Source organism: Rosa rugosa, chromosome 5 (genome assembly GCF_958449725.1).
Source record: "Rosa rugosa chromosome 5, drRosRugo1.1, whole genome shotgun sequence".
In the NCBI taxonomy this organism is placed as follows: Eukaryota; Viridiplantae; Streptophyta; class Magnoliopsida; order Rosales; family Rosaceae; genus Rosa; species Rosa rugosa.
This window is the reverse complement of record NC_084824.1, coordinates 33,469,965-33,495,682: the sequence shown is the minus strand read 5'-3', so window position 1 is coordinate 33,495,682 and position 25,718 is coordinate 33,469,965. Positions and strand designations below refer to the sequence as shown.

The 25,718-nt window shown below is 41.1% G+C and overlaps 2 protein-coding genes across 2 annotated transcripts; both read right to left on the bottom strand.

Annotated features, from left to right (window-relative positions):
- Positions 1–1,058: 1,058 nt before the first annotated feature.
- LOC133712872 (protein FAR1-RELATED SEQUENCE 5) lies at positions 1,059–3,581 on the bottom strand. The gene is made up of 3 exons (XM_062138988.1): positions 3,423–3,581; positions 2,721–3,115; positions 1,059–1,276 (listed from the first exon to the last, which is right to left on the bottom strand). Coding segments are annotated over exons 1-3 (600 nt in total). The 5' UTR covers positions 3,424–3,581; the 3' UTR covers positions 1,059–1,072.
- An 18,456-nt stretch (positions 3,582–22,037) lies between these two features.
- On the bottom strand, positions 22,038–23,514 carry LOC133711562 (uncharacterized). The gene is made up of 3 exons (XM_062137666.1): positions 23,328–23,514; positions 22,685–23,209; positions 22,038–22,444 (listed from the first exon to the last, which is right to left on the bottom strand). Exons 1-3 carry the CDS (start codon positions 23,512–23,514, stop codon positions 22,038–22,040), a joined length of 1,119 nt encoding a protein of 372 aa, XP_061993650.1.
- Between the last annotated feature and the right edge of the window lie 2,204 nt (positions 23,515–25,718).

Genomic DNA, 25,718 nt, shown 5'->3' with positions numbered 1-25,718 from the left:
AATTCCAAGCTTCAAGGTGATGAGAGGAATACCAAGGTAACGAACAGGGGTAGAGCCAATTGAGAATCCAAAAAGCTGTAAGATACGGTCTTTGGAATGGTCATCCAGTCATCCACCCCAGAAAAGAGAGTAAATTGAATACTTGTTGAATCTTGTATGTGACAAGCTATTTAGAATTCTGAGATTCATTTCCGGCCAACACCGAAAGACTGATATAGCTGAGAAAAAGTCTGGTAAATTAGCATGCTAATGACGCCTTAAGGCACATAATCTCCCAAGTCTTTTATGTGCTCTATATACATAGATAGTTGAAGCCTGAAGGGTACAAAAAAAGAACAATTGTAATACGAATACCACACGAGAATCAAAACTATCCCAACTGCTATTAACTGACGTGCGTGAAAGCAAATTTCTGCTATGGGTAAATGGATACAATCTGCTCTGTCTAGAATCTTTTGGATACTCATGCCCTATTTGACAACAACTAGGCATCCCTAATGACTTGGATATTATCATCTTTTACCGTTGCAAATGTGCCCAAGGACCCTGCCAATGCTTTCTGGTTGCTCCAAGCCACACCAACGAAACACCGTCATAGCTCATGAACATGGAGGACCATATACAGTAGCTCCATCACTGGTTGCATACCTATGAAATACAACCCATCGTGGATTTTTGTCTCTCTTTTTTCTTGTTGCTGCACAGAGATGAAGGGGGTGAAAAAAAAGGCATAAAGACATCATCCAATTTTTTTGGTTCTTGTGCAGTAGTGCTATATATTCATTGAGGTCCATTCTGCCTGAATGCAACTTTAAAAGATATTGAACTATTGTTGACTCCAGTAGAATTTTTATCAAATCTCACATCAGTAAAAGCGAAGAGAAAGAGAATGAAGTATTGTTTTTGTTTCAATGAATCTCACTTCCAAGATTTAAAAGAAAAAAAATGCACAACCACCAAAGGTGTAGTCATGTATTGCTCACGCATGCCTACCAAACCAATAACACATAACCCCAATTTTAATAGAAACCAAGTACTTTAAACAATAAGGTACTCACTCTGTTAGAGGAGGCTATCCTCGCTGCGTAAGCTCCACATCTATGGACTCGAATTCTTTAAGATTGTTAACTACGTTTTTCACTTTCAAGGATAGCTGGTCATTATACTCTTCAACAATTTTCATAAATGCTGTTAGCTGTTCTTGATATGTTGTACACAAGCGTTTCTTATTCCGAAGCTCTGCAGATAATTCTTGAATTTTCTTATCCTTCTCATCCTGCAGAAGAGAACACAAACACAAAATAAAGAAGTGCGTCATACTTGATGCTTGAGAAACAAAGCACTCATACAATAGGATTCTACAATATTTCAATAAGAGAAATCTAATGTTTATCTGGCATCATCACTTCAAAGAATTAAAATGTGCATGATTACACACTATTAGTCTATTTGCATCAAATATTTCATGTGTTTCTTAAATAATGCACAGAATGTATACAGTTAGTAGGATAACTAAGCCCAGTGTTAGAAGGAAAATTGAGAGCATAGGAAATAATAAGTATGAACTTATGGCAAGCAAATATAGAAATACTTTTCAACTTTATATCACACATAGCCACAATATATCTGAACTCACAGGTATTAGACACGAAGCTCATATGAATACGATTCCATTAATTTCCAAACTAATGCGCAAAAAGAAACACTCAGCTTCCGAGGGGATGAATAAAATGTATCCTGCTTTGTATAGTGTTTGCAGCACGTGTAATATCTTTGAATCAGTACACACAGACATGATCACAATTCTCTATCTCCACCACTGTGATAATGGTCTGGCGTGTACGAATACTCCCCAAAATTTTGTAAGCAGTCTACAATCTTGCAGTACTGAACACTAGTTCGTCAATGAGGACAGCCCTATTTATCGTCCTTTTGTTTATTAAATCATTAAGTCCCAATAAGTCTCTTCATTGTAAAAATTATATGAAATAAATGTTTACATTGTACGAGGATAATAAACTTGAAAAAGGACCAAGTCCTCATGTAAAAAATAAGTAAATAAAACATAAGGAGGCCAAATTAAAGCATGTTCTTTACATAGAAAGTAGAAGATGGGCAAACAAACACTACGGCTAGTAATCAGCAATTATGAAGCTTTCACTATATTTGCTTCCATGCCGGACAAGTTACAGAGTAAAGCAGAATTCAAGGATATACTAGAGATATCACCCATATAACGTAAAACTTTGAAATCTAATTGGGTAGCATTTTTTCCATCAATAAACCATATGTCTTAAGAGGTAATACCAAAGCAGTCCTTAGTCCTAAAGTGTAATTACCACATGTGTGCTAAAAATAGGGTCGTGAGAAAAAAAATATTTCATTTTCAACACCCTGAAAACATGTAAAGAGATTTTTTTTCTTCCCACGATAAATTTCTTAGTAATTTGCAGATATCTCTGTGTAATATAATCAGTCTTCTTAAACAGCACACATTGTGCTCCTACATGGAGTACCTGCATATATGCGTATATGAAATACATACATACATATATGGAAGAACATTCAGGCTATGAACATAAGAATTCTTTCTAAAAGGGGGATACCAGTCAAGTAACACATCAAGTCGAAACATGTGAGACACTAATAATCCCCAGAATTGAAAGTCCAATTATATATAGGAACTGGCAAATATTACTAAATATAAGAAAACTACTGACCATTGCTTGACGTGCTTCACGAGGAGACACCACAAGTGAATGGTTATGTTCCTTAACAAATTTTGTAATCACCCATTTACCAGATTTATCATACTTGACATGAATCATTGCCTTACAACCCTCCCTTGTACTGGCTCGCGGTTTTCTGACGGGTCCAAATTTACCTCGAATACTAACACAGTGACCTTCCTTATTACAGCCAAGTCGACGAGCAAGAATCCTACCATCTCTTTCGGATCGACGACATGACATGACACGCATGACAAATCCAAGGCGTCTGGCATAGTCATCATAAAATATCTTTGCAGCATCTTCAGATTCAAATTCCATACCCTCGTATGGTTCTAAAATGGCCTCTCCTTCATATGCAATCACTTCCTGTGCTCCTGAATCCACTGCCACACAGTGTCTGTTACTTAGCTTCTAATTCCAGCCAATCACAATAAACATGATGTTTGAAACATAGTGACGCCATGAGTGTTTCTTTTCATCTTTTGTCATTCAATTCCAATAAACCAAGCAAAGCCTTTCTCTATCAAACAGATGGTAATCCTACAATAAATCTAACTCGCTCGACAGTGATAAACTAAATTACGTAGAGTAGAAGCAGCTTAAGCAATAAAAGAAGCAGAGGCGTAAGAGAAGAGCCGATTCAGTGTTTGGGTATCTCAGAAATGGAGAGATTCGAGCAGGAACACTTACTTGATTGGAGCAGAGCCAAAGGCGATGTTTGTTCTCGGGAAGCCAAGGCAGCAAACTGGAGTAGAGCTTCAAAAGCAAACTAGAAACACAGCGGTCTGTAGCCTTTTAACGTGACACCGCCGCATATAAGCACAAAATAATCCAACGGCTGCAACTCAAGTGCGCTAATCCAACGGCTGCAACTCAAGTGCGCCCCAAACCGTGCAAAATGGTTGCCTATTAATGGAACATTTTTTTTTTTTTTTGGTTACAAGCAGGGCCTAAAAGACCCAAAAAGAAAAGACCAACAACTAAGAATTAACACAAGCACTCATTCTAGCTCTAGACACAGAGGCTATGTCATCAAGGTAGAACTGAGCGGCATGCAGGGGAGGGCTATCAAGAGCAATAAGACCAAGCTCATGATTAATACTGTTTTTGGCTAAGGCATCTGCGGTCATATTGCATTCCCTAAAGATGTGGCAGATATGAGTCATTCCCATGCTCTTCATGTAGTTCAAGCAACCAATCAATAAAGAACCAAGAGGTTGAGTGTCAAGCTCAGCACATTGGATCAGCTGAACCAGGACCGCAGAGTCAGACTCAACCTCCAGTTGAGGGATCTGCAAGTTAGCAGCCATTTTAAGCCCAAAGTAAAGACCCCAGGCCTCAGCATCAAGGATATCACCAATGCCTAAGTTGACTTGAAATCCAGAAATCCAGTTGCCAAATTTATCCCTGATCACACCTCCAGCTCCAATCTTACCAGAAGATGAGCTCCTAGTCCCATCCACATTTAACTTATAGAAATTATCAGCAAGTTTTTGCCAAGCAAGATAAACACTACTGAAAACAGAATCCACATTTTTCCTGAGATTGACACTAGTCCACTCATCTGCATAGTTCCAAATAGACCTGTAAATGGATCGGATTTGGATTGGATCGACCTAAATCCAAATCCGTTTACTTAAAAAAAAATTCGATCCAAACCCGCTCCGTTAACCCGGCGGATCGTTGATAGCTCGATCCAAATCCGTATCCGCCGGGTTAACGGATACCCGATCCGCTAATCCGCCCCATTATAATTTCAAATATTTTTAAAATTTTAAATAGTAATATTAAATTTATATCATGATACCTCATAAGATATTAATAAAATATTAAAACAACATGAAAAGTATCACCAAAAGTAGAATTATATCATCAAAATTCTTAATGCTTCTTGAAATCTTGGGTGATAGACTGTCCCTTAGATTTCTGCAAAAAATTTGTATTAGAAATTCTTCATATTTTATATTTTTTAAAAATAATAATATATTAATAAAAATAATATTTTATTATTACAAAAACAGGCCGGATCATTAACGGATCGGATCGACCTAGATCCGTATTTGATCCGTTAAATAAACGGGTTAACGGATTCGGATCATTAACGGATCAACGGATCAAAACTTTCGATCCAAACCCGTCCAATAGTCACGGATTTGGAGCGGGTCCGGATCAAAATCCGGTCCATTTACAGGTCTAGTTCCAAATAACTTTTCTAGGGCAGGTAGGCATAGCAAAACTGGGATAAAAAACAGCCTTATTCCTCCATTTCCATATGAACCAACAAATGAAAACAAAGAGACTGCACCATTTCACATTCTTTTGAATGACAGTTTGACAATGAATTTGAGCAGCAATCCAACCATTCCAATCAAGAGAGAAAGAGTTGAGAATGTTACCCGGTTTGAGAAAGGCTCTCCAAATGGCAGATGCTCTAGGACAATCTCTGAGCATGTGCAAGATAGTTTCCTCCTCCATATGGCATATAGGGCATGAAGGATCCAGTGTGAAGCCTCTTCTAGCTCTTTGGACATTAGTCAGAAGTTTTTTATGCATAACCACCCATAAGAAAGATTTGAGTTTTGGAGGAACATTAAATTTCCATATAGTGTTCCAACGGGAGACATGAGGCCTACTCAAATCAAACTTAGAATTGTAGGCAGACTTGACAGAAAATTTACCATTGGAAGTAGTGCCCCAGATAAGAGAATCACTGCCACAGTTCACAAAACCAATAGGTACATTGACTATTTGGCTGACAATGTGACTTGGCACCAAAGTAAGGAGGAGATCAAAATTCCAACCAACATCATCCCAGAAATCACTGATAACAGCATTAATATTGATAGTAGCTAAAGGAAGAGCAAAAGTGATAAGGGGATTGGGCATGAGCCAATGATCAGTCCAAAACTTAATTCTTCTCCCATCACCAACTCTCCATTTTAAGCATTTTCTCATCAACTCAGCACCATAAGAGATGCTTCTCCAAGTGCTAGAACAATCAGGAGGAGGCTTATAGTTCATATCAGTAAGAAGATTTTTAGATAGATACTTAGCTTTGTAAATCGAAGCCCATAAACCACTATCATTTTGGAAGATTCTCGAACTTGCTTTAGAAAGCATTGCTTGGTTCATCTCAGCAGTCAATTTAACTCCCAAACCACCCAACTGTTTGGGTTGGCAGACCATATCCCAGTTGACCAGGTGGACTTTCTTTTTGCCATCAGTATCCCCCCAAATAAAGTCTCTATTTAATTTATCAATTTTATCACAAAGACTAGCAGGTAGTTTTGCAGTTTGCATGGCATAAATAGGGATAGAAGAAGTAACAGATTGAACTAAAGTAAGTCTGCCAGCCATGCTAAGCACCTTACTCTTCCAGCTAGAGAGTCTATTTTGGATCTTGTCAAAAACACCAGCATAAGTATGCATATTAACTCGAGAGTGAATGAGAGGCATACCAAGATATTTTCCAAGATCCTCAGTAAGGGGAGAGCCACAAGTCCTGGAAATATCAGCAGCAATCATCTTGGTAGTGTTACGAGAGCAAAAAATAAGAGACTTCTGATAACTAACAGCTTGTCCAAAGAGAGAGCAAAAGAGGTCAAGACATTTTTTGAGCGTAGTGGCTTGATTAGTAGTGGCCTCAGCAAAAAGCATTAAATCATTAGCAAAAAATAAATGAGAAACCATAGGGCCAGATTGAGAAGTTCTAACAGGTTTCCATTGGCCAAACTCCACAGCAGACTGAATCAAATGAGATAGTTTTTCCATACAGAGGACAAAGATGTAAGGAGAAAGAGGATCTCCTTGTCTAATCCCTCTCTGAGCTTTAAAAGAATTAGTGAGTTCACCATTAAGGCAAATCTGGAAACTGGTGGAAGTAATGCAGTGCATGATTAATTTCACAATAGGTTCAGGAAATTGAACTTCCCAAAGCACACGCTCAATAAAGTCCCATCTTAGTCTATCATAGGCTTTAGACAAATCAACCTTCCAAGCAAAGAACCCTTTATGGCCACAAGACTTTTTGAACTTAAACAACATCTCTTGAGCAATCATGACATTGTCAGAGATGTGCCTGCCAGGAACATAGCTCACCTGATTAGGGCTAATGAGGGTCTTCATCAAGGGTCTGATCCTAGCCACAATAATTTTAGAAATCACTTTATAAATGGTAGTACAAAGACTAATGGGTCTGAAATTGACCATATGTTGAGGTCCATCAACTTTAGGAATGAGAGATATGATGGTATGATTAAGCCCAGCAGGAATTTTGCAAGCGCAGAAAGCCTCCTGGACAGCCTTAAAAATGTCATCAGAGCAAGTTTGCCAGTGGTTTTGATAAAGAATAGCAGGAAAGCCATCATGACCAGGGGCTTTGAGGCCACCAATAGCAAATAAAGCATCTTTAACTTCTAAGAGGGAAACAGGTCGGCATAAACTCACCAGCCTGTTTTGATCAAGGGTAGGGAAGAGCCAGGGAATTAAGAATCTAATATCTTGATAGGAGCATTTTTATGCGACGTTTTAATAATTATTTCCTCATATTTTTCTTAGTTATTTCTTTTACTTAATCATTTTTAATTTAGTTTCTATTTTCTAGGTACATTGGAATAAATGACAAGGAAATGAGCTTAAAGACACTTGAAGGATGTGAGACATTGGAGATGACAAAGGCAAGGCACAAGGGATGCAGAAATGAGCTGAAATGAAGAAATGGAGTTTTCCTAGTCCGACTAAGAATCCCAGTCAACGCAGGAATCCTGATGAGGCTAGGAAACCTGAAGGCATTAGGAGACCACATGGCTTGAAGATATTATGGGAGATTAAATCTGATTTTTGCCATGGGAAATCATGGAGATAATGTGAAAATCATGGAGTTAATGTCAAAAATCAAGAGAGGATCAAGGATAATTGTGACGTCCCGAACCCGAATTCACCGGTTTACTAGTCATTTGGACGGTAAACAACTTTTACTTTCACTTTTACTGTCGTTTCAATGTTTTTAGGGGGCCCTAAAAGTTGACTTTTTGTTCGGGTCAAAATTTGAGAAAATTTCCTTCATGAAAGTTGTAGAGGACGTTAAACCGAGCGCGTGCATATGTGGTACGTCAAAATTGGAGTTTGTATGCAAAAGTTATAAGCGAAATGGTAAAGTTACTGTTCATGGTAAGTTTCTATAAATAGGACGAGTTACTGGGTAACTCGTCATTTTTCTCTCTCCCCGATTTTCTCCCCCTCTTCCCCCGCGTCGCCCTCTCTCCTTCTTTTTCCGATTTCTTCACCGTCCGGCGTCCGATTGACTCGATTCCAGTTGTCCTTGGACCGTCTCTTCCTCCTCTATACGATGGTACCAGTGGGTATCGGCAATTTGGCCGGAAAGCCCCGAATTTATGCAAGCATTGCTACTGTAGCAGTTTGCTTTCCCGGCGAAATTCCCCAATTTCCGGCTATCTTCGGCGGTGAAATTGGCTCTATTAGGAGCGCCTCGAGTCACTGATCATCTCCCCTCAAGACTTCTAGTTGGAATTTCCACGTTTGGAAGGTGAATTTGAAGGATTTCCAAATTTGTGGGTTTGGAGATTTCCGGGTTTGTGTTCAGCGGCAAAATTGGAGCATTTCAAGGTATTTTCTCACTTGGTCACAGTTATGAAAAGTGCTTAGAATGTTGAGATGATTCTGTGGTTGAAATTTGGTGGCCGGAGGAGGAGTTGGCCGCCGCATGAACAGTGTAGCTGCATGAATAGTGCGGTGTATGAACAGTGATTTATATTCTGTTTTTTTTTTTTTAGCTAGTTAAATCCTATAAATATTGTAGAGCTTGTATATGAAATTTGGTGAATTTTGGAGAAGCTTGGAATTAATTATGAATTTTTGAAGTTTAGGGTTTCGATTATCGAATTACGAGAATCCGGCCGTCGGATATCTCTCGGTTCTGCCTTGGAACCTTTAAATTAACGAAATGGTATTAGTGGTATAATTTGGGTTGCATCCGAGGAGAAGTGGAGATGTAATTATGAGGATTTAATTTTGAGAATCGTATTTAATTGTTGAATAGTTATTCACGAAAAATAATTGTGTACAGGGCGACGTACCGAGCTATTGCTCGACGAAGGAACTCGTATGCATGGTCGCCTAAATAGTACTGTGAGTGGACATTTGTTTTTAAATTAATTATGCATGCAGTATTATTATTTCCTTCCAATTGAGATTTAAATTATGTTTTGAATTATTGAGTTTTATGGTTTATTGAGCGTTGATTTATCGGGATTTATTCATGAATTACGAGATTAGTATTGAAATTCCTTCCCGAGGGCTTTTAGTAGATTTTTGAGATAGTTATTCAGGAGTTATTGAGTTGAGAAATGATTTTCGGGAAGTGACTGATTAAGAAAATATTATGAGAATTATTGATTTCGAATATCAGTTGATACGATGATATACGAGTACGAAGGATTTAGCAAATATTTGAGCATAGTTGAATTATCGAGATTTATTGAGTTTTGAGCTTTTCAGCCTTGAAGTAAGATTGAGTTTTCTTTCCGAAAGCATTTATTGATTTACAGAGTATTTGATTTATGCTTTCGAGGATTTATTGAGATATTGAGGTATGAGTTAGCGGGAAAATCTTGAGTTATGCTTTCAGTGGATTATTAATGATTTATTGAAGTATTATCGAGTTTATTTCCGAAAGCAGGTAATTGTAAGAGGCTGTTTCCAGTTTATTGAGGAGGCTATTCAGTTTATTGAGGAGGCTATTTACGGCGCATGCGCATATTACCTAGTTGGCAGTCCCTTCTAGGTAATAATCTGGTTGGCAGTCTCTTCCAGACTATATTCCGGTTGGCAGTCCCTTCCGATGCGTCATTTGGGTGGCAGTCCCTCCCAAATGGCATGAGATGGTTAGTTGGCAGTCCCTTCTATCCACCGCCTCCTATTCCGGTTGGCAGTCCATTCCGATGCGTTATCTGGGTGGCAGTCCCTTCCAGATGACATGAGGTAGTTAGTCGGCAGTCCCGTCTACTACCTGTGGTTAGTTGGCAGTCCCTTCTACCACCGCCTCCTATTCCGGTTGGCAGTCCCTTCCGATGCGTCATCTGGGTGGCAGTCCCTCCCAGATGGCATGAGATGACTAGACAGCAGTCCTTTCGAGTTATCAAGCAAGCCTCTTGAAAAGGATGTTTTTATAAGGATTGAGGATGAGATTTTAAGAGATTTCAATATGTTTTATTTCTACGCGATTAGATTGCAGTAAAGATGATGATTAAGAGTGTTTTCAAGATTGTTACTGCATGCGAGATTTTAGAGAATAACTTGGGAAAGCATTAAGTTTTACTTATACATTTGAAAGTACTTATTTTTCGTCCACTCACTCTAACGGATTTTAAATGTTTTCCCCTAGGCCCTTCGGTTTTAAATGCCCAGTTTGCAGGCCAGTTTAGCTTGAGGTCGAGCGTACTTGGGGTTGATGTCACGCCCCTGATTTTTAACAACAATAAAAATCGATATATATAATCCCATAATTATACATGCGTGAATGTTCAGTCATCAATACAAATACCTGGAACATCTTTCCCTTAAAACAAGTACTTACTGATACACTGAACCATCCAAGTTAATATACACTCGCTCCACAGAGTTATATATTACAAAAATTTACGAATTCAAATTGTCATCACAAAATAAAACGTAAATGCTCCTCAGAGCTTACTGCATAGCGGAAGTCATATATTGGCAAAGCCAACAAAAATTGCTTCCTACCCGTTCTGCTGCCAACAAGCTCCTTCAGCTTCAGCCACGATTTTCCTGACCTGCAGGATTAGCCCCTACACCATAGAATGGTGCACCGGGGTTGCCAAACAACAAACCCGGTAAGCTTCTTCAAGCTCGTATGAGTAACTCATGAACATCAATCAACAACTCACGTCAATCTACTTAAGGAACATGCCACCATGATTTCCTTCTAACATTCCATATCCTTTCCATAGAAAGGACAACATGAGTCACCACTATGACCATGCCCTATTTGCTAACTTAACCATCAAGTAGCAATTCACGTCTCATCTAGACAATTAAAGAAGAATGCCATCAGAACTCTCCTTTAAGCTGCATACCTATGAGTCTCAAGCAACCTCGACCGTTACTCCCATAAGCTATCATGACAGACAGACTAGAGCTCTATTGAAATCGTAATCACTCGTCCTACCAAGGACGTGATTACCAACTTCCTGCCTTGGTCACCATCTGCGACCTGTCACCATCTGTGACATATGATTTCAGACCCCGTCTGATCGTGAAATCAAACATCAAGGTCGCCATCTGCAACCTGTCACCATCTGCGACCTATGACCTTCAGACCCTGTCCGGTCTCAAAGTCGAACGTTAAGTAAGTCACACCTGACCTAAAACGTTACTAACATCTAATCTCGGCTTTCCTTATCCCTGCTCACCATCTGTAACTCTTGGTACAAAGACCAATACATTTAAATGAGTCACGCTTGACTCAAAAATGTAACATCAAACATCAATACATTTCAACAATAGAAAACATCTTTTTCCACAATATTGTTTCCATGAAAAATCATATTCAACAATAATATAAGCATCATCATGCATATTATTCATCAAATACCATCCACATGAATATATATATTTCACGTAAATATATATATACGTAGTCATTCGCTCAGGAATGCCTACTAATACCAACTATAGTTTGCAGTTAAATAATTAACGCCAAAACAATAATGGTACTTCTGTTCATAAAGATCCTTGTGAGATTTACTCACCTTGAATTCCCGCTGCGTCTTCAACCAAGAACAAAACGGTCAATCCGCCAATTAACCGTCCAAATACTTCGTCAAGTACCTAATCACAACGGTATCCACTTAGTAACGATTCACATTTGATTTAAATCCGAAACCCCTGTTTTGGACTAAAATCCCCAAAGTGGCGCCAATCGAGGCAAAACCACATCCGAGACCTCCCAAGGTCACCGGAACACTTCCATGATCGATGTGTCCAAACCACAAGTCGATCGGATACTCAAATCCTCACGGATCGAATAAATTCATCGATATGAAACGATAAAAATCATAACAATTTCATTCGAACTCCAAAACTTGCATATTATATATCGAAACGCTCGTATCAACGAGTAGAAGACATATAATACCAGAAACTGTCTCATACATGGACGGAACACCGCCGGAACGCCGCCACAGACGGAGGCGCACCGCCGCCGACCAAAACTCAATATTTCACAAAACTCCCAACATCAAAAAGCTTCATCTAAGCATGCTTGTGCCAACACATAACTAGCTCGAAGTCAGAAAACAACCATAAGGGATCGAAAACTACCTCACAAGCCGTGAACAGTAATCCCAACTGAGTTGATCGAGTTTTCACGTGTATCCTTCCAAACAACCACCACAGCTCGCACAAGGAGGCTGCTGCGAACTCCCCAGGCCAAGGTTGAAGCGCCGCCGACGTCGGAGTTGCGTTTTCCGGTCGGGTTGAAAAACCACGAACTGCACCGCCTTGCAGCGCCGCCGTGGAGGAGAATCGTCGATAGAGGCCACCACAGAGACGACCGGAGCAAGGAGGCGAACCTGTCTGGAAAGTTTCGTCGCCGGAGACCGCCGCAGTCCGCCGGAAAAGTCGGGTCGGGTCGGCCGGGTCCGGGTCGGGTCAGTCGAAGATTTTCGTTTCTGAAGGGGTCGACCGAGAGAGAAGAGAGAGAGAGGAGAAGGGTTTCCGGAAAAGGAAAGGGAAAAATGAAATAAAATTTCAGATTTTCCATATTTATACTAAAACGGAAACTTCTTCCGATAGCCATAACTTCCTCATACGAACTCCGATTCCCACATTCCGCATGTCCACGAACTCGTATCGACGCGCTCTACAACTTTCGTGAAGGAAGTTTTCCGAGAATCCCAACATATAAAAAGTCAAACTTCACACGACCTCCTAAACTGTGAAATTCAAATATTTATACGTACGAAAACCATTCCACTTCACATACGATCTACGAATAAAGCACAATAATAATTATTCGCACAACTGGCCCATTATTAATTACCAAAATTAAATAACAGAAATCCAGGTCATCACATTCTACCCTCCTTAAAGGAATTTCGTCCCGAAATTCACGCTTGCTCATCAACAAACAACTGTGGGTACTTCGCTCTCATATCCGACTCCAACTCCCAAGAAGCATCACCCTCGTCATGGTGACTCCACAATACCTTGACCAAGTCAACTTCCTTCCTTCGAAGTTGCTTTGTTGACCTATCCAGAATACGAACAGGTTCAACAACAAAGGTCGTATCCGCATGCACCTCAATCGGGCCATAATCGATCACATGTGACACATCCTGGACATACTTCTTCAACATAGACACATGGAACACATTATGCACACCAGACATACTAGGAGGTAAGGCAAGCCTATAAGCCAAATCTCCTACCCTTTCCAGAATTTCAAAAGGTCCAACAAACCTTGGTGATAACTTCCCCTTCTTGCCAAATCTCACCACACCCTTCATGGGTGAGACCTTCAAGAACACATGATCACCCTCATTAAATTCAACATGTCTCTTTTTCAAATCTGCATAACTCTTCTGTCTACTCTGTGCTGTTCGAATCCTGTCCCTGATAACTGAAATCTTTTCAGTGGTCTCCTGCACAATCTCAGGACCCAATAACACTTTATCTCCCGCTTCTGCCCAGCAGATCGGAGATCTACATGGCCTACCATACAGGGCCTCATATGGTGCCATACCAATACTGGAGTGATAACTGTTGTTGTAGGAGAATTCAATCAACGGCAGATGATCCTCCCAACTTCCCTTGAAGTCCAACACACAGGCTCTCAACATATCCTCCAACACCTGATTCACTCGCTCAGTCTGCCCATCAGTCTGAGGGTGAAATGCCGTACTCATATCTAAGTCAGTTCCCATGGCCTTTTGGAAACCGCTCCAAAATTTTGAAGTAAACCGAGCATCACGATCAGAAACAATCGACACAGGCACTCCATGAAGTTTCACGATCACCTCGATGTAAAGCTCGCATAACTTGTCAACCGAATACATCATTGACACAGGTAGGAAGTGCGCCGACTTCGTCAAACGGTCCACGATCACCCACACTGCATCGTGATTCCGTTTGGACCTAGGCAGTCCAGTGACAAAATCCATTGAGATCTGCTCCCATTTCCACACGGGAATAGGTAATGGCTTCAACATACCTGCAGGTCTCTGATGCTCAGCCTTCACACGTTGGCAAGTAAGACACTTGGAAACATACTCTGCCACGTCCTTCTTCATCCCATTCCACCAGAATTGCCTTCGCAAATCCCGATACATCTTAGTATTTCCAGGGTGTACAGTGTATCGAGATCGATGTGCTTCCCGAAGGATCTCCCCCTTGAGTTCATCACAATCCGGAACACACAACCTCGATCTCAACCTCAAACCACCATCGGATCCAACTGCCCACTCAGAAGGACAATCATCAATCAAATCTGCAACTAACTCTGCCAGCCTTGCACGTGAGAACACATCCTGCGCTTGACCCTGAATAATCCTGGAAATCAGGGTAGGCTGTACCGTGATACTTCCAAGGAAACTCCCATTCTCAACTCTTGGTTGTACAAGGTCAAATTCAGATGCAGTCTCCAACATAAGCCACTCCTGGACCATAACAGAAGCAACAATACCTCTGGGCTTCCTACTCAAAGCATCCGCCACCACATTGGCCTTTCCTGGATGATACTCCAAGGTGAAATCATAGTCCTTTATGAGCTCCATCCACCTTCTCTGTCTCATGTTCAACTCCTTCTGAGAGAACAGATACTTCAAACTCTTATGATCCGAAAAGAGTTCGAACTTCTCTCCATACAAGTAATGCCTCCAAATTTTCAAGGCAAACACAACTGCAGCCAACTCCAAATCATGAGTGGGATAATTACGCTCATGCACCTTCAACTGTCTAGAGCCATAAGCGACAACACCGCCATGCTGCATCAACACACACCCCAAACCCTGATGAGATGCATCACTATAGATGACTAAACCACCACCGCTTGTGGGAATAGTCAACACTGGGGCTGTGGTCAATCTTCTCTTCAACTCATTGAATGCTCGCTCACATTTCTCAGTCCACACAAACTGAACATCCTTCCTGGTCAACTTGGTCAAAGCTGAAGCAATACTAGCAAATCCTTCAATGAATCTCCGATAATAACCTGCCAAACCCAGAAAACTACGTACCTCAGTAACTGTAGTGGGTTGGCCCCAGTTCATCACTGCTTCCACCTTAGAAGGATCCACAGAGACTCCATCCTTCGAAACTACATGACCAAGGAACTTAACTTCTCTTTGCCAAAATTCGCACTTCTCGAATTTCGCAAACAACTCTTTTTCTCTCAAAATCTGTAGTACAATCCGCAGATGCCTATCATGATCTTCCAACGTCTTGGAATAAACCAAAATATCATCCACGAACACTACCACGAACTTATCCAAGTACGGACTGAACATACGGTTCATCAAGTCCATAAATGCAGCAGGTGCATTGGTTAGACCAAAAGGCATGACAACAAACTCAAAGTGTCCATACCTGGTCCTAAAAGCAGTCTTAGGAATATCCTCGTCCTTCACCCTCAACTGGTGATATCCAGATCTCAAATCAATCTTCGAGAATACAGTAGCTTTCTTAAGCTGGTCAAACAAGTCATCAATCCTAGGTAAAGGGTACCTATTCTTAATCGTCACCTTGTTCAACTGCCGATAATCCACACACAACCTTAGTGAACCATCCTTCTTCTTCGCAAACACCACAGGTGCACCCCAAGGAGAAGTACTAGGTCTAATGAACCCCTGCTCAAGTAAACCATCAATTTGCTCCTTCAACTCTCTAAGTTCAGCTGGTGCCATCCGAAATGGTGCCATAGATACAGGTGCAGTACCTGGTATCACATCGATAGCAAAGTCCACTACCCTCCTTGGAGGTAACCCTGGTATATCCTGAAATACATCACTGTACTCGGAAACCACAGAAATCTCTGTCATAACCGCAGCACAACTCACTGACTCCACGTGAGCTAAGAATCCTGCCCTCATAGCAGTATCTGACCTAAGACACCGATAACGAAACACTGGCTGTCCAGGTATATGAAATGACACTACCATTTCAAAGCAATCAATCATAGCATGATTTGGCCTCAGCCAATCAATACCCAAAATGACATCATACTTATGATCTGCTAACACAATCAAGGTCGCGGTAAACTCCTTACCACCAATCACAATTGGACATGCATCACAAAACATATCAAGCTCAAGGGAAACACCAAGTGGGGAAATAACACACAAGGGTCTAGCAAGAGGCCTAGGAGTCAAACCTAACATATCAACCACAGAACTAGATATGAAAGAGTGGGACGCTCCCGTATCAAATAACACCCTAGCAAAGAAATCAAATAAGGATAAGGTACCTTCCACTCCGGCATTCTGCTGACCAATAGCAAACACTCTAGCCTGCCCCTGAGGCAGTTGCCTCTGCTGATTCCCTTGTCCCCTACCCTGCTGGGTACAATCCCTTGAGAAGTGCCCCATCTGGCCACATGTGAAGCATGCCAAGTTCTTAGGTTTCGTGCAAGCTCGAGCAACATGGCCCATCTCATTGCAATTGAAACACTTCGGGTTCGCCACCGGCCTATTAGGTGCAACCCTAGCAGGTGCAGCTGCAGCCCTAGCTGGCGCCTGCTGATTAGTCCTCTGTCTCTTCCAGAATCCACTTCGATTTCCAGATGCTTTACTGCTCCCCGCAATTGCCTTTCCCTTTCTTTGAAAATCCCTCTCAGCCGATTCCTGTTCCTGGAAAGTCAGGTTCTCCTGCTCAATGGCCATAGCCTTAGCGAAAATGAGTTCCACCGTCTTCAATTCCAGAACAGCGACATCGCGCCGGATTGAAGCATTCAGTCCCCACTGAAACTTCATAGCTAAGCTCTCAGCATCCATCTGCCTTACAAAGCGGTACAACCTTGAGAACTCAGCCTCATACTCCCTCACACTCTTAGTCCCTTGGACTAACGAGACAAAATCCCTTTCCAATTGCTCCCTCACAGAAGGCGGAAAGTACTTCCTCCTGAACAGTTCCACAAAACCGTCCCAGGTCATGGTGGACACATCCATCACCCTCTGTGTGCCGTTCCACCACACCCGTGCATCGCCTTGGAGCATAAATGTGGCAATCTTCCTCTTCTCAATGTCGTCGCAGACGACCATCTCGAAGTAGGTCTTCATGTTCTCGATCCATTGATCTGCCAACATGTGATCCGTACCTCCCTGAAATGGGACTCCTCCCAACCTCGATATCTCCTTTGCCAACTTTGACAAACGAATGGGATCTACAACATTTGCGGCCTCCACAACAGGTGGAACAGGCAGCTCAACATTCGATGCCTCAACGTCATTATCGAATACCTCTTCAACAGGAGGAGGAATCCTGCCCCTACCTCGGGCTCTACCCCTGCCTCTGGGTCTACCGCGACCCCTAGCTCTGCCTCCTTGAGAATCCATCACCTAAGGAGCATAGCAACATGTGGTTAATACCTGTATGACCCTCAAACACAAGTATAAGTCAACGCTATGACTCAATCAACCACGATACTACGTCAGAGGATACAATTCCATCCCCTACGTCAATCTTGAGTTAAAACTAAAGGTCATCATTCCTCAAAAGTCTTTAACTCATAGAAGCTACATCTAGCTCCTAACCTTCATCCACTGAGCCAACACTACCCTGACGACTCACATCCTAACGCTCACTACATACCCAATGACTATATCAATACCGAAGAGCATCCGATGGGGATCCGCTGCAGACGGGCCATCACTCGAGGAGTATTGACTGTCACCAAATATGTACCTTACGCTCTGATACCAATCTGTCACGCCCCTGATTTTTAACAACAATAAAAATCGATATATATAATCCCATAATTATACATGCGTGAATGTTCAGTCATCAATACAAATACCTGGAACATCTTTCCCTTAAAACAAGTACTTACTGATACACTGAACCATCCAAGTTAATATACACTCGCTCCACAGAGTTATATATTACAAAAATTTACGAATTCAAATTGTCATCACAAAATAAAACGTAAATGCTCCTCAGAGCTTACTGCATAGCGGAAGTCATATATTGGCAAAGCCAACAAAAATTGCTTCCTACCCGTTCTGCTGCCAACAAGCTCCTTCAGCTTCAGCCACGATTTTCCTGACCTGCAGGATTAGCCCCTACACCATAGAATGGTGCACCGGGGTTGCCAAACAACAAACCCGGTAAGCTTCTTCAAGCTCGTATGAGTAACTCATGAACATCAATCAACAACTCACGTCAATCTACTTAAGGAACATGCCACCATGATTTCCTTCTAACATTCCATATCCTTTCCATAGAAAGGACAACATGAGTCACCACTATGACCATGCCCTATTTGCTAACTTAACCATCAAGTAGCAATTCACGTCTCATCTAGACAATTAAAGAAGAATGCCATCAGAACTCTCCTTTAAGCTGCATACCTATGAGTCTCAAGCAACCTCGACCGTTACTCCCATAAGCTATCATGACAGACAGACTAGAGCTCTATTGAAATCGTAATCACTCGTCCTACCAAGGACGTGATTACCAACTTCCTGCCTTGGTCACCATCTGCGACCTGTCACCATCTGTGACATATGATTTCAGACCCCGTCTGATCGTGAAATCAAACATCAAGGTCGCCATCTGCAACCTGTCACCATCTGCGACCTATGACCTTCAGACCCTGTCCGGTCTCAAAGTCGAACGTTAAGTAAGTCACACCTGACCTAAAACGTTACTAACATCTAATCTCGGCTTTCCTTATCCCTGCTCACCATCTGTAACTCTTGGTACAAAGACCAATACATTTAAATGAGTCACGCTTGACTCAAAAATGTAACATCAAACATCAATACATTTCAACAATAGAAAACATCTTTTTCCACAATATTGTTTCCATGAAAAATCATATTCAACAATAATATAAGCATCATCATGCATATTATTCATCAAATACCATCCACATGAATATATATATTTCACGTAAATATATATATACGTAGTCATTCGCTCAGGAATGCCTACTAATACCAACTATAGTTTGCAGTTAAATAATTAACGCCAAAACAATAATGGTACTTCTGTTCATAAAGATCCTTGTGAGATTTACTCACCTTGAATTCCCGCTGCGTCTTCAACCAAGAACAAAACGGTCAATCCGCCAATTAACCGTCCAAATACTTCGTCAAGTACCTAATCACAACGGTATCCACTTAGTAACGATTCACATTTGATTTAAATCCGAAACCCCTGTTTTGGACTAAAATCCCCAAAGTGGCGCCAATCGAGGCAAAACCACATCCGAGACCTCCCAAGGTCACCGGAACACTTCCATGATCGATGTGTCCAAACCACAAGTCGATCGGATACTCAAATCCTCACGGATCGAATAAATTCATCGATATGAAACGATAAAAATCATAACAATTTCATTCGAACTCCAAAACTTGCATATTATATATCGAAACGCTCGTATCAACGAGTAGAAGACATATAATACCAGAAACTGTCTCATACATGGACGGAACACCGCCGGAACGCCGCCACAGACGGAGGCGCACCGCCGCCGACCAAAACTCAATATTTCACAAAACTCCCAACATCAAAAAGCTTCATCTAAGCATGCTTGTGCCAACACATAACTAGCTCGAAGTCAGAAAACAACCATAAGGGATCGAAAACTACCTCACAAGCCGTGAACAGTAATCCCAACTGAGTTGATCGAGTTTTCACGTGTATCCTTCCAAACAACCACCACAGCTCGCACAAGGAGGCTGCTGCGAACTCCCCAGGCCAAGGTTGAAGCGCCGCCGACGTCGGAGTTGCGTTTTCCGGTCGGGTTGAAAAACCACGAACTGCACCGCCTTGCAGCGCCGCCGTGGAGGAGAATCGTCGATAGAGGCCACCACAGAGACGACCGGAGCAAGGAGGCGAACCTGTCTGGAAAGTTTCGTCGCCGGAGACCGCCGCAGTCCGCCGGAAAAGTCGGGTCGGGTCGGCCGGGTCCGGGTCGGGTCAGTCGAAGATTTTCGTTTCTGAAGGGGTCGACCGAGAGAGAAGAGAGAGAGAGGAGAAGGGTTTCCGGAAAAGGAAAGGGAAAAATGAAATAAAATTTCAGATTTTCCATATTTATACTAAAACGGAAACTTCTTCCGATAGCCATAACTTCCTCATACGAACTCCGATTCCCACATTCCGCATGTCCACGAACTCGTATCGACGCGCTCTACAACTTTCGTGAAGGAAGTTTTCCGAGAATCCCAACATATAAAAAGTCAAACTTCACACGACCTCCTAAACTGTGAAATTCAAATATTTATACGTACGAAAACCATTCCACTTCACATACGATCTACGAATAAAGCACAATAATAATTATTCGCACAACTGGCCCATTATTAATTACCAAAATTAAATAACAGAAATCCAGGTCATCACATTGAGGCATAGCTGTCATAGCTTCCGCATTATAAAAGCATCAGTCATTTATCTTGTTTCTATTCTCTTGTACGCCTACATTAGATTGCTCTGATAACCTATGAGATTAATATTCTTAAGTATCAGAATTGTTTGTGAAATGGGAGATGTTGTGATATAGGGAGCAGGGTGGCTCCAGGAGAATAAGGATGGATGATTTAGAAGTGTAAATGTTTTTCTACAGGTTTTGGGTTGTCCATTTTTAGGGGAAGTTCTGTCAAATTTTTGGTAGAATTTCTTCTAAGGTGGGCCCCGCAGGGCCTCTTCGGATTTCAGGGTGAAATCCGGGGCGGGTCTTGTCAATAATGACGCCATGGAGAGATTTAAGGGAGAAGAGGTCCAAAACAAATCCAGATTCATTCCTATTTTCACTCAAGAGTATTTTGGGCGAAAATTAAGAGAAAAATCAGATAAAATCTTGGGAAAATCAGCAATAATATATTTTGAAGGATTATGGACTTATTTTGGAGGCTTTTGATTGGTTGGATGACTCAACAGAGCTGATATGGCATTCTGTGATTGGTTAATGCTGTGTGGATCAATCTTGAAGACTTGGAGATTAAGTTGCCATCCTCCTATAAATAGGAGCATCATTCACACACCACAACACACCAAACCAACACACCACTTCTCACACAATTCTAAACATCAGAAAAATTCTCTCCATTCTCTAGTCTTCATAAGCTCTGCGTCTCAACCAAGGAGGAGAAGAAGTCCTGCAATACATCAAGATCCTATCCGCCATCCACCCTTGTGTCGTCCCTAGAAGATTGTTTGCTTTCAAGGATCTTCAAGTTCTTCGTCTCAAGGCTTGTCATCCATCTTTCATGGTGTATTTCAAACTTTCTTTTCTTTTCCTTTGTTTAATTCGTAGAGTTATGAATTCTAGTTAACATGACGTTAAGGGCAAAGTTTAAAGCTCATTTATATGTTTTGAAATAAAGTTGCAATTTCTTTATTTGTTGATTTTTATGTTGCTTATGTGAGATTGCTTAATTGATTTTGGATTATAGAAAACTTTTATATGTATGTGTTCTTTGGTGGCCAACTTAGGATATATGCATGTAATTGGAGCTAGATTTAAGTAGTAAAGGCTTTGGACAAAAGTCGAAATCAATTAAGGAGGATTGCAAATAGATGAACTTTTTCATACTAGGTTGTGCACTTTGGTTGACATCCTTTCTTTGTTCTTCATGCATTGAATATGTTCTTGAGTAGCTAGCTTTCTAGACTATGATTGCATGTTCAATAGGTTTAATTTAGGTGCTTTTACTTATATTAAATATTCAAGGAGAGTAAAAAATGGGAAATCGTTTGCTTTCTAACGTTTCACATAGTCATTATGACATAGTTAATCAACTGTAGGAATTCTAATTGGATTTCATGCATATGATTGTGGTTTTGATCTTTATTCCTTGCGTTCCACCCTTGTATATATGTTTTTACATTTTCTTTATTTTATTTATTAATTTTATATTCCTAAGACCCCCTTATTTGTGTTTACTTGTATATATTTCTTTTCTTAATTTGTTTTATTTTTGTAAATAATACTTTTTACTTTTATTAATTCTTTATTTGTTTTTACAATTACAGGTGTACCCTCAATCCCCGGTTAGAACGATCCCTATTTACCATATACTAACGATGACATTTTTCAGGGTTGAATTACGCGCTTACTTTGAGCGCTATCATATCTTCAGGATTATGCAAAGAAAATAGATCAGTGAAAAAATCAACAGAGATGTTCTTCATGCTCTCAGAATCAGTGAACCAGGCACCATGAGAATCAAAAAGACCTTCAATCTTATTTTTCTTTCTTCTAATGAGGGTGGTCAAATGAAAGAACCTGGTATTCCTGTCACCATCAAGCAGCCACTTGTCTCTAGACTTTTGCCTCCAAAAAAGATTCTCTTGATCTCTAATATTTTCATAATCTTGAATGAGTCCAGCCTCCAAATTAATGAGAGAATGATTCTCATACCTGTCTCTTGCCTTTTGAATACCACCAATCCTAGCCAGTAACCTTCTTTTCCTTTGGAAGAGATGGCCAAAAACATCTTTGTTCCAATGAGCTAGAGCAACAGAGAGAGCATTAGTTTTAGAGGAAAAATCACCAGATAAAGTATTCCAAGTAGAGGATACAAATTTGGAATAATTAGGGTGAGAAAACCACATGGCCTGAAATCTGAAGGGCATAGCTTTTCTACTAATGCGAATGTTGGAAAAGGACTACATAAGAATGGGACAATGATCCGATCTTGTCTTGGGCAAGTGTTGAATAAAAGCTTCAGCAAACATGGATCTCCACTCACAGCAACAAAAGCCCCTATCAAGTCTTTCCTTTACAGAATTATTACTCCAAGTGTAACATGAGCCCTTGAACCCCATGTCAATTAGAGCATTCTGATTAATCCAACTCCTAAGACCACCAAATCGTCCAGTTAGAGAGCCACTACTTTTGTCAGCATCCGAAACAAGCTCATTAAAATCACCAATAAACAAAGCAGGAAGATTAGTAGAAGCTTTAAGGTTATCCAAATAACTCCAGAGGGAAGCTCTTGAGGTGTGGTTAGGACTAGCATAGATCACAGTAAGCATCCAAGGAGAATTTCCAGGAAGGGTAACTTTAACATAAATCAATTGAAAATTATCATCAATGAATTCAATCTGGGTTCTGGAACTATTCCAAAGAAGCCAAATGCCACCAGAGAACCCAGCAGCCTCAACAACTCTAAAATCGGAGAATCCCAGTTTTCTAAGAGAGTCCCTAGCTTTATGGAACTGCACACGAGGTTCACATAAAGCCAAAACGTCAATAGAATTAATCTTAACAAGATCTGCAACAGCAGACCTGAAATTTTCACTTCCAGCACCCCTTGCATTCCAAAATAAGATCTTAATCATTGAGAGGCAATGAAAGAGAGGGTAGGAACCCAAGTTAAGCATCAACCATACCCTCCCCATCATGAGAAGGTAGGTTGTCATCAGCTGTCAGCTTGCTGTTATTAGCAAAAGTCTTTTCAACAAAGGTGGCAGAGTCTTGGGATGATGAGGAAGCAGCAACCATGTTAGTCGCAAGCTCCTCAGGAGGGCAATGACCAAAAATGGCAGATATGCCATCACCTGGAGCAGTGGAACCCATGTTTTCAAAGGAGAGCCTCTTGAAGATGTGGTTCTGCTATTTGGTGGTAGAGGAAGTGTGGCTTTTAGTTTTCCTTTGGTAGACCACTTCAAGTTTGGATCCACTTCAGCTTTCAAGGTTAGAAACATCCTTCATAGGAACTCTGGAGTTCCCCATGAATTTGAAGCTAGATATGTCAGTGAACTTTGGACCATCTTTGGGAGGTGAAGTAATGCCATCAGTAGCAGTGCTCTTCATAGGGGCTTTAGAAGTGCTAGCATTTTTAGCTTTGGTGGACACTGGGGCTTGTTTCTTTTTCTCTTGGAAGCTTTGCCAAAGTCTCACAATCGGCTGAGCTGTATCAACAGAGTTTTCATTCATGGTCTTAGTAGGCAAATTAGGCTCACTCTCATCTTGCAGCACAAAGAATCTAGAGCTAGAGTTACTGCTCTTTTTGTTGCCACCAGAATCATTGCTCTTCTTTTTGTTTCTATAACTCATGAGCATCCACGGACCCATGTCATCTTTTAGCATAGCATCAGGATCAAGGGATTAACAGGTAATTCATGCGACATATTCACATCAGAGTTATCAGCAACATCACAGCTAGGAGCAGGAGTCTTGGTGCTTTCATCAACAAAGGTTTTATTAGCATCAACTTTCAGAGTAGGACATTTGTCTTTAGGGTGCCCAAAACAGCCACATTCAAAGCAGATAAGAGATATTCCTTCATAAACCACTTGAAAAGCAGAAGATTCAACTTCAACATAAGGCCTCAACGGTTTACTAAGGTCAACCTCAATGCAAACTCTAGCAAACTTGCCCCTAGCTAGATTGCCCAACAGTAAGCTTATCAACTTTCAACATCTCCAAGGATTTTTCCAATTTTCGCAACAGTAAACTCCTTGAAATATTTCACAGGCAATCCAAAAATTCTAACCCATAAGGCCATTTTGCCAATTTGTTCAGTCATGGGATCAAAATCTGGTCTCCATTTTTTCACAATCAAAGTTTGGCCCGCAAGAATCCAAGGACCACCACACAAAGCATAATTCATGTCTTCCTCAAGAGTAAATTTCACAATGAAAAAATCATTGGGGAGGTCAATTAATTGCCAGCCCCCTTTAACCTGCCATTTTCTCTTAAGACCCCTCAACATGAAATCAAAGGTATTAGTTGAATTTGGCTTACCCATGAGCTTGACCACAACAGCACATCGCCAATCATAATCCAGTTTGTTGTGCATCTTTTCAGAGAATGAAACATTCAGGCCATGAATACCCTGGGAATAAGAGCAATCCTCATCAGTAAACTCAAAGTCTTCCACCATGGTTTGTCTGAAATGGTCAACCGGATTCTTAAGAGTACTGGCATAGGTCATCTGAGGTTGAAGGCAAGGTGAGGTTCGAACCGAGGAGTCCAAGTCTTCCATGCGAAGAGATTCCAGATCGGAGCTGATATCATCGCCATTCTTCACACGTTTGCGTTGAATCAACATCGGAGCCCTATCTCCGCCGCTTCCCGGTGGAAGGGCGGAGAACACGAACGCTGGGGTAGCCACCAGAGAAGCTCAGGTAGCCGGAGAAGGCGGAGAGATTTAGAGTTGACAGGCCAATCGGGGAAGAAGATGAGTAGCAGATGGGTTTTGGGGAAGGCGCGTGAGGCGCGTTCCAGAAAGCAAAACCAGTTTTTTTGCCTATTAAATGGAACATTGCCAAACAGTTTCAATTTTACAAAGTTTGTTTGTTTTTTTTTTTTTGTGATAATTGAAGAAAAATAGAAACACAAATATAACCCTAACAAAAAGGGATTTTGTCCATTTACCCCATTTTTAGAGATTTTTTTTCACTTAGCCCATTAAATTTTTTAAATTTCCCCTTACCCAAAACACTCTAAGGAAGTCTTCCCTAATACCCCATTAAGTTTTTTGTTTTTGTTTTTTGTTTATTTTTTAGACTATTATACCCTCATCCCTTTGTTACTTAGAGAGAGAGAGAGAGACAGAGAATGAATGAAAGAGAGAGAAACCATAGGAGACTTCGCTAGAGCCCGGTCACCGGTCGCCGGATTCCAACCAACTTTCGCTGGAATCCGGTCACCGGTCGCGCGAGATCCTGTCACCAACCGCCGCCCACCGAACTTCTCTGAAAACCTCGCCTGAGGTCTCCAAAGAGGTCGTCAAAGATCTCATAGGTCGCCGTAAAGATTTATTGCCCCCAAATAGA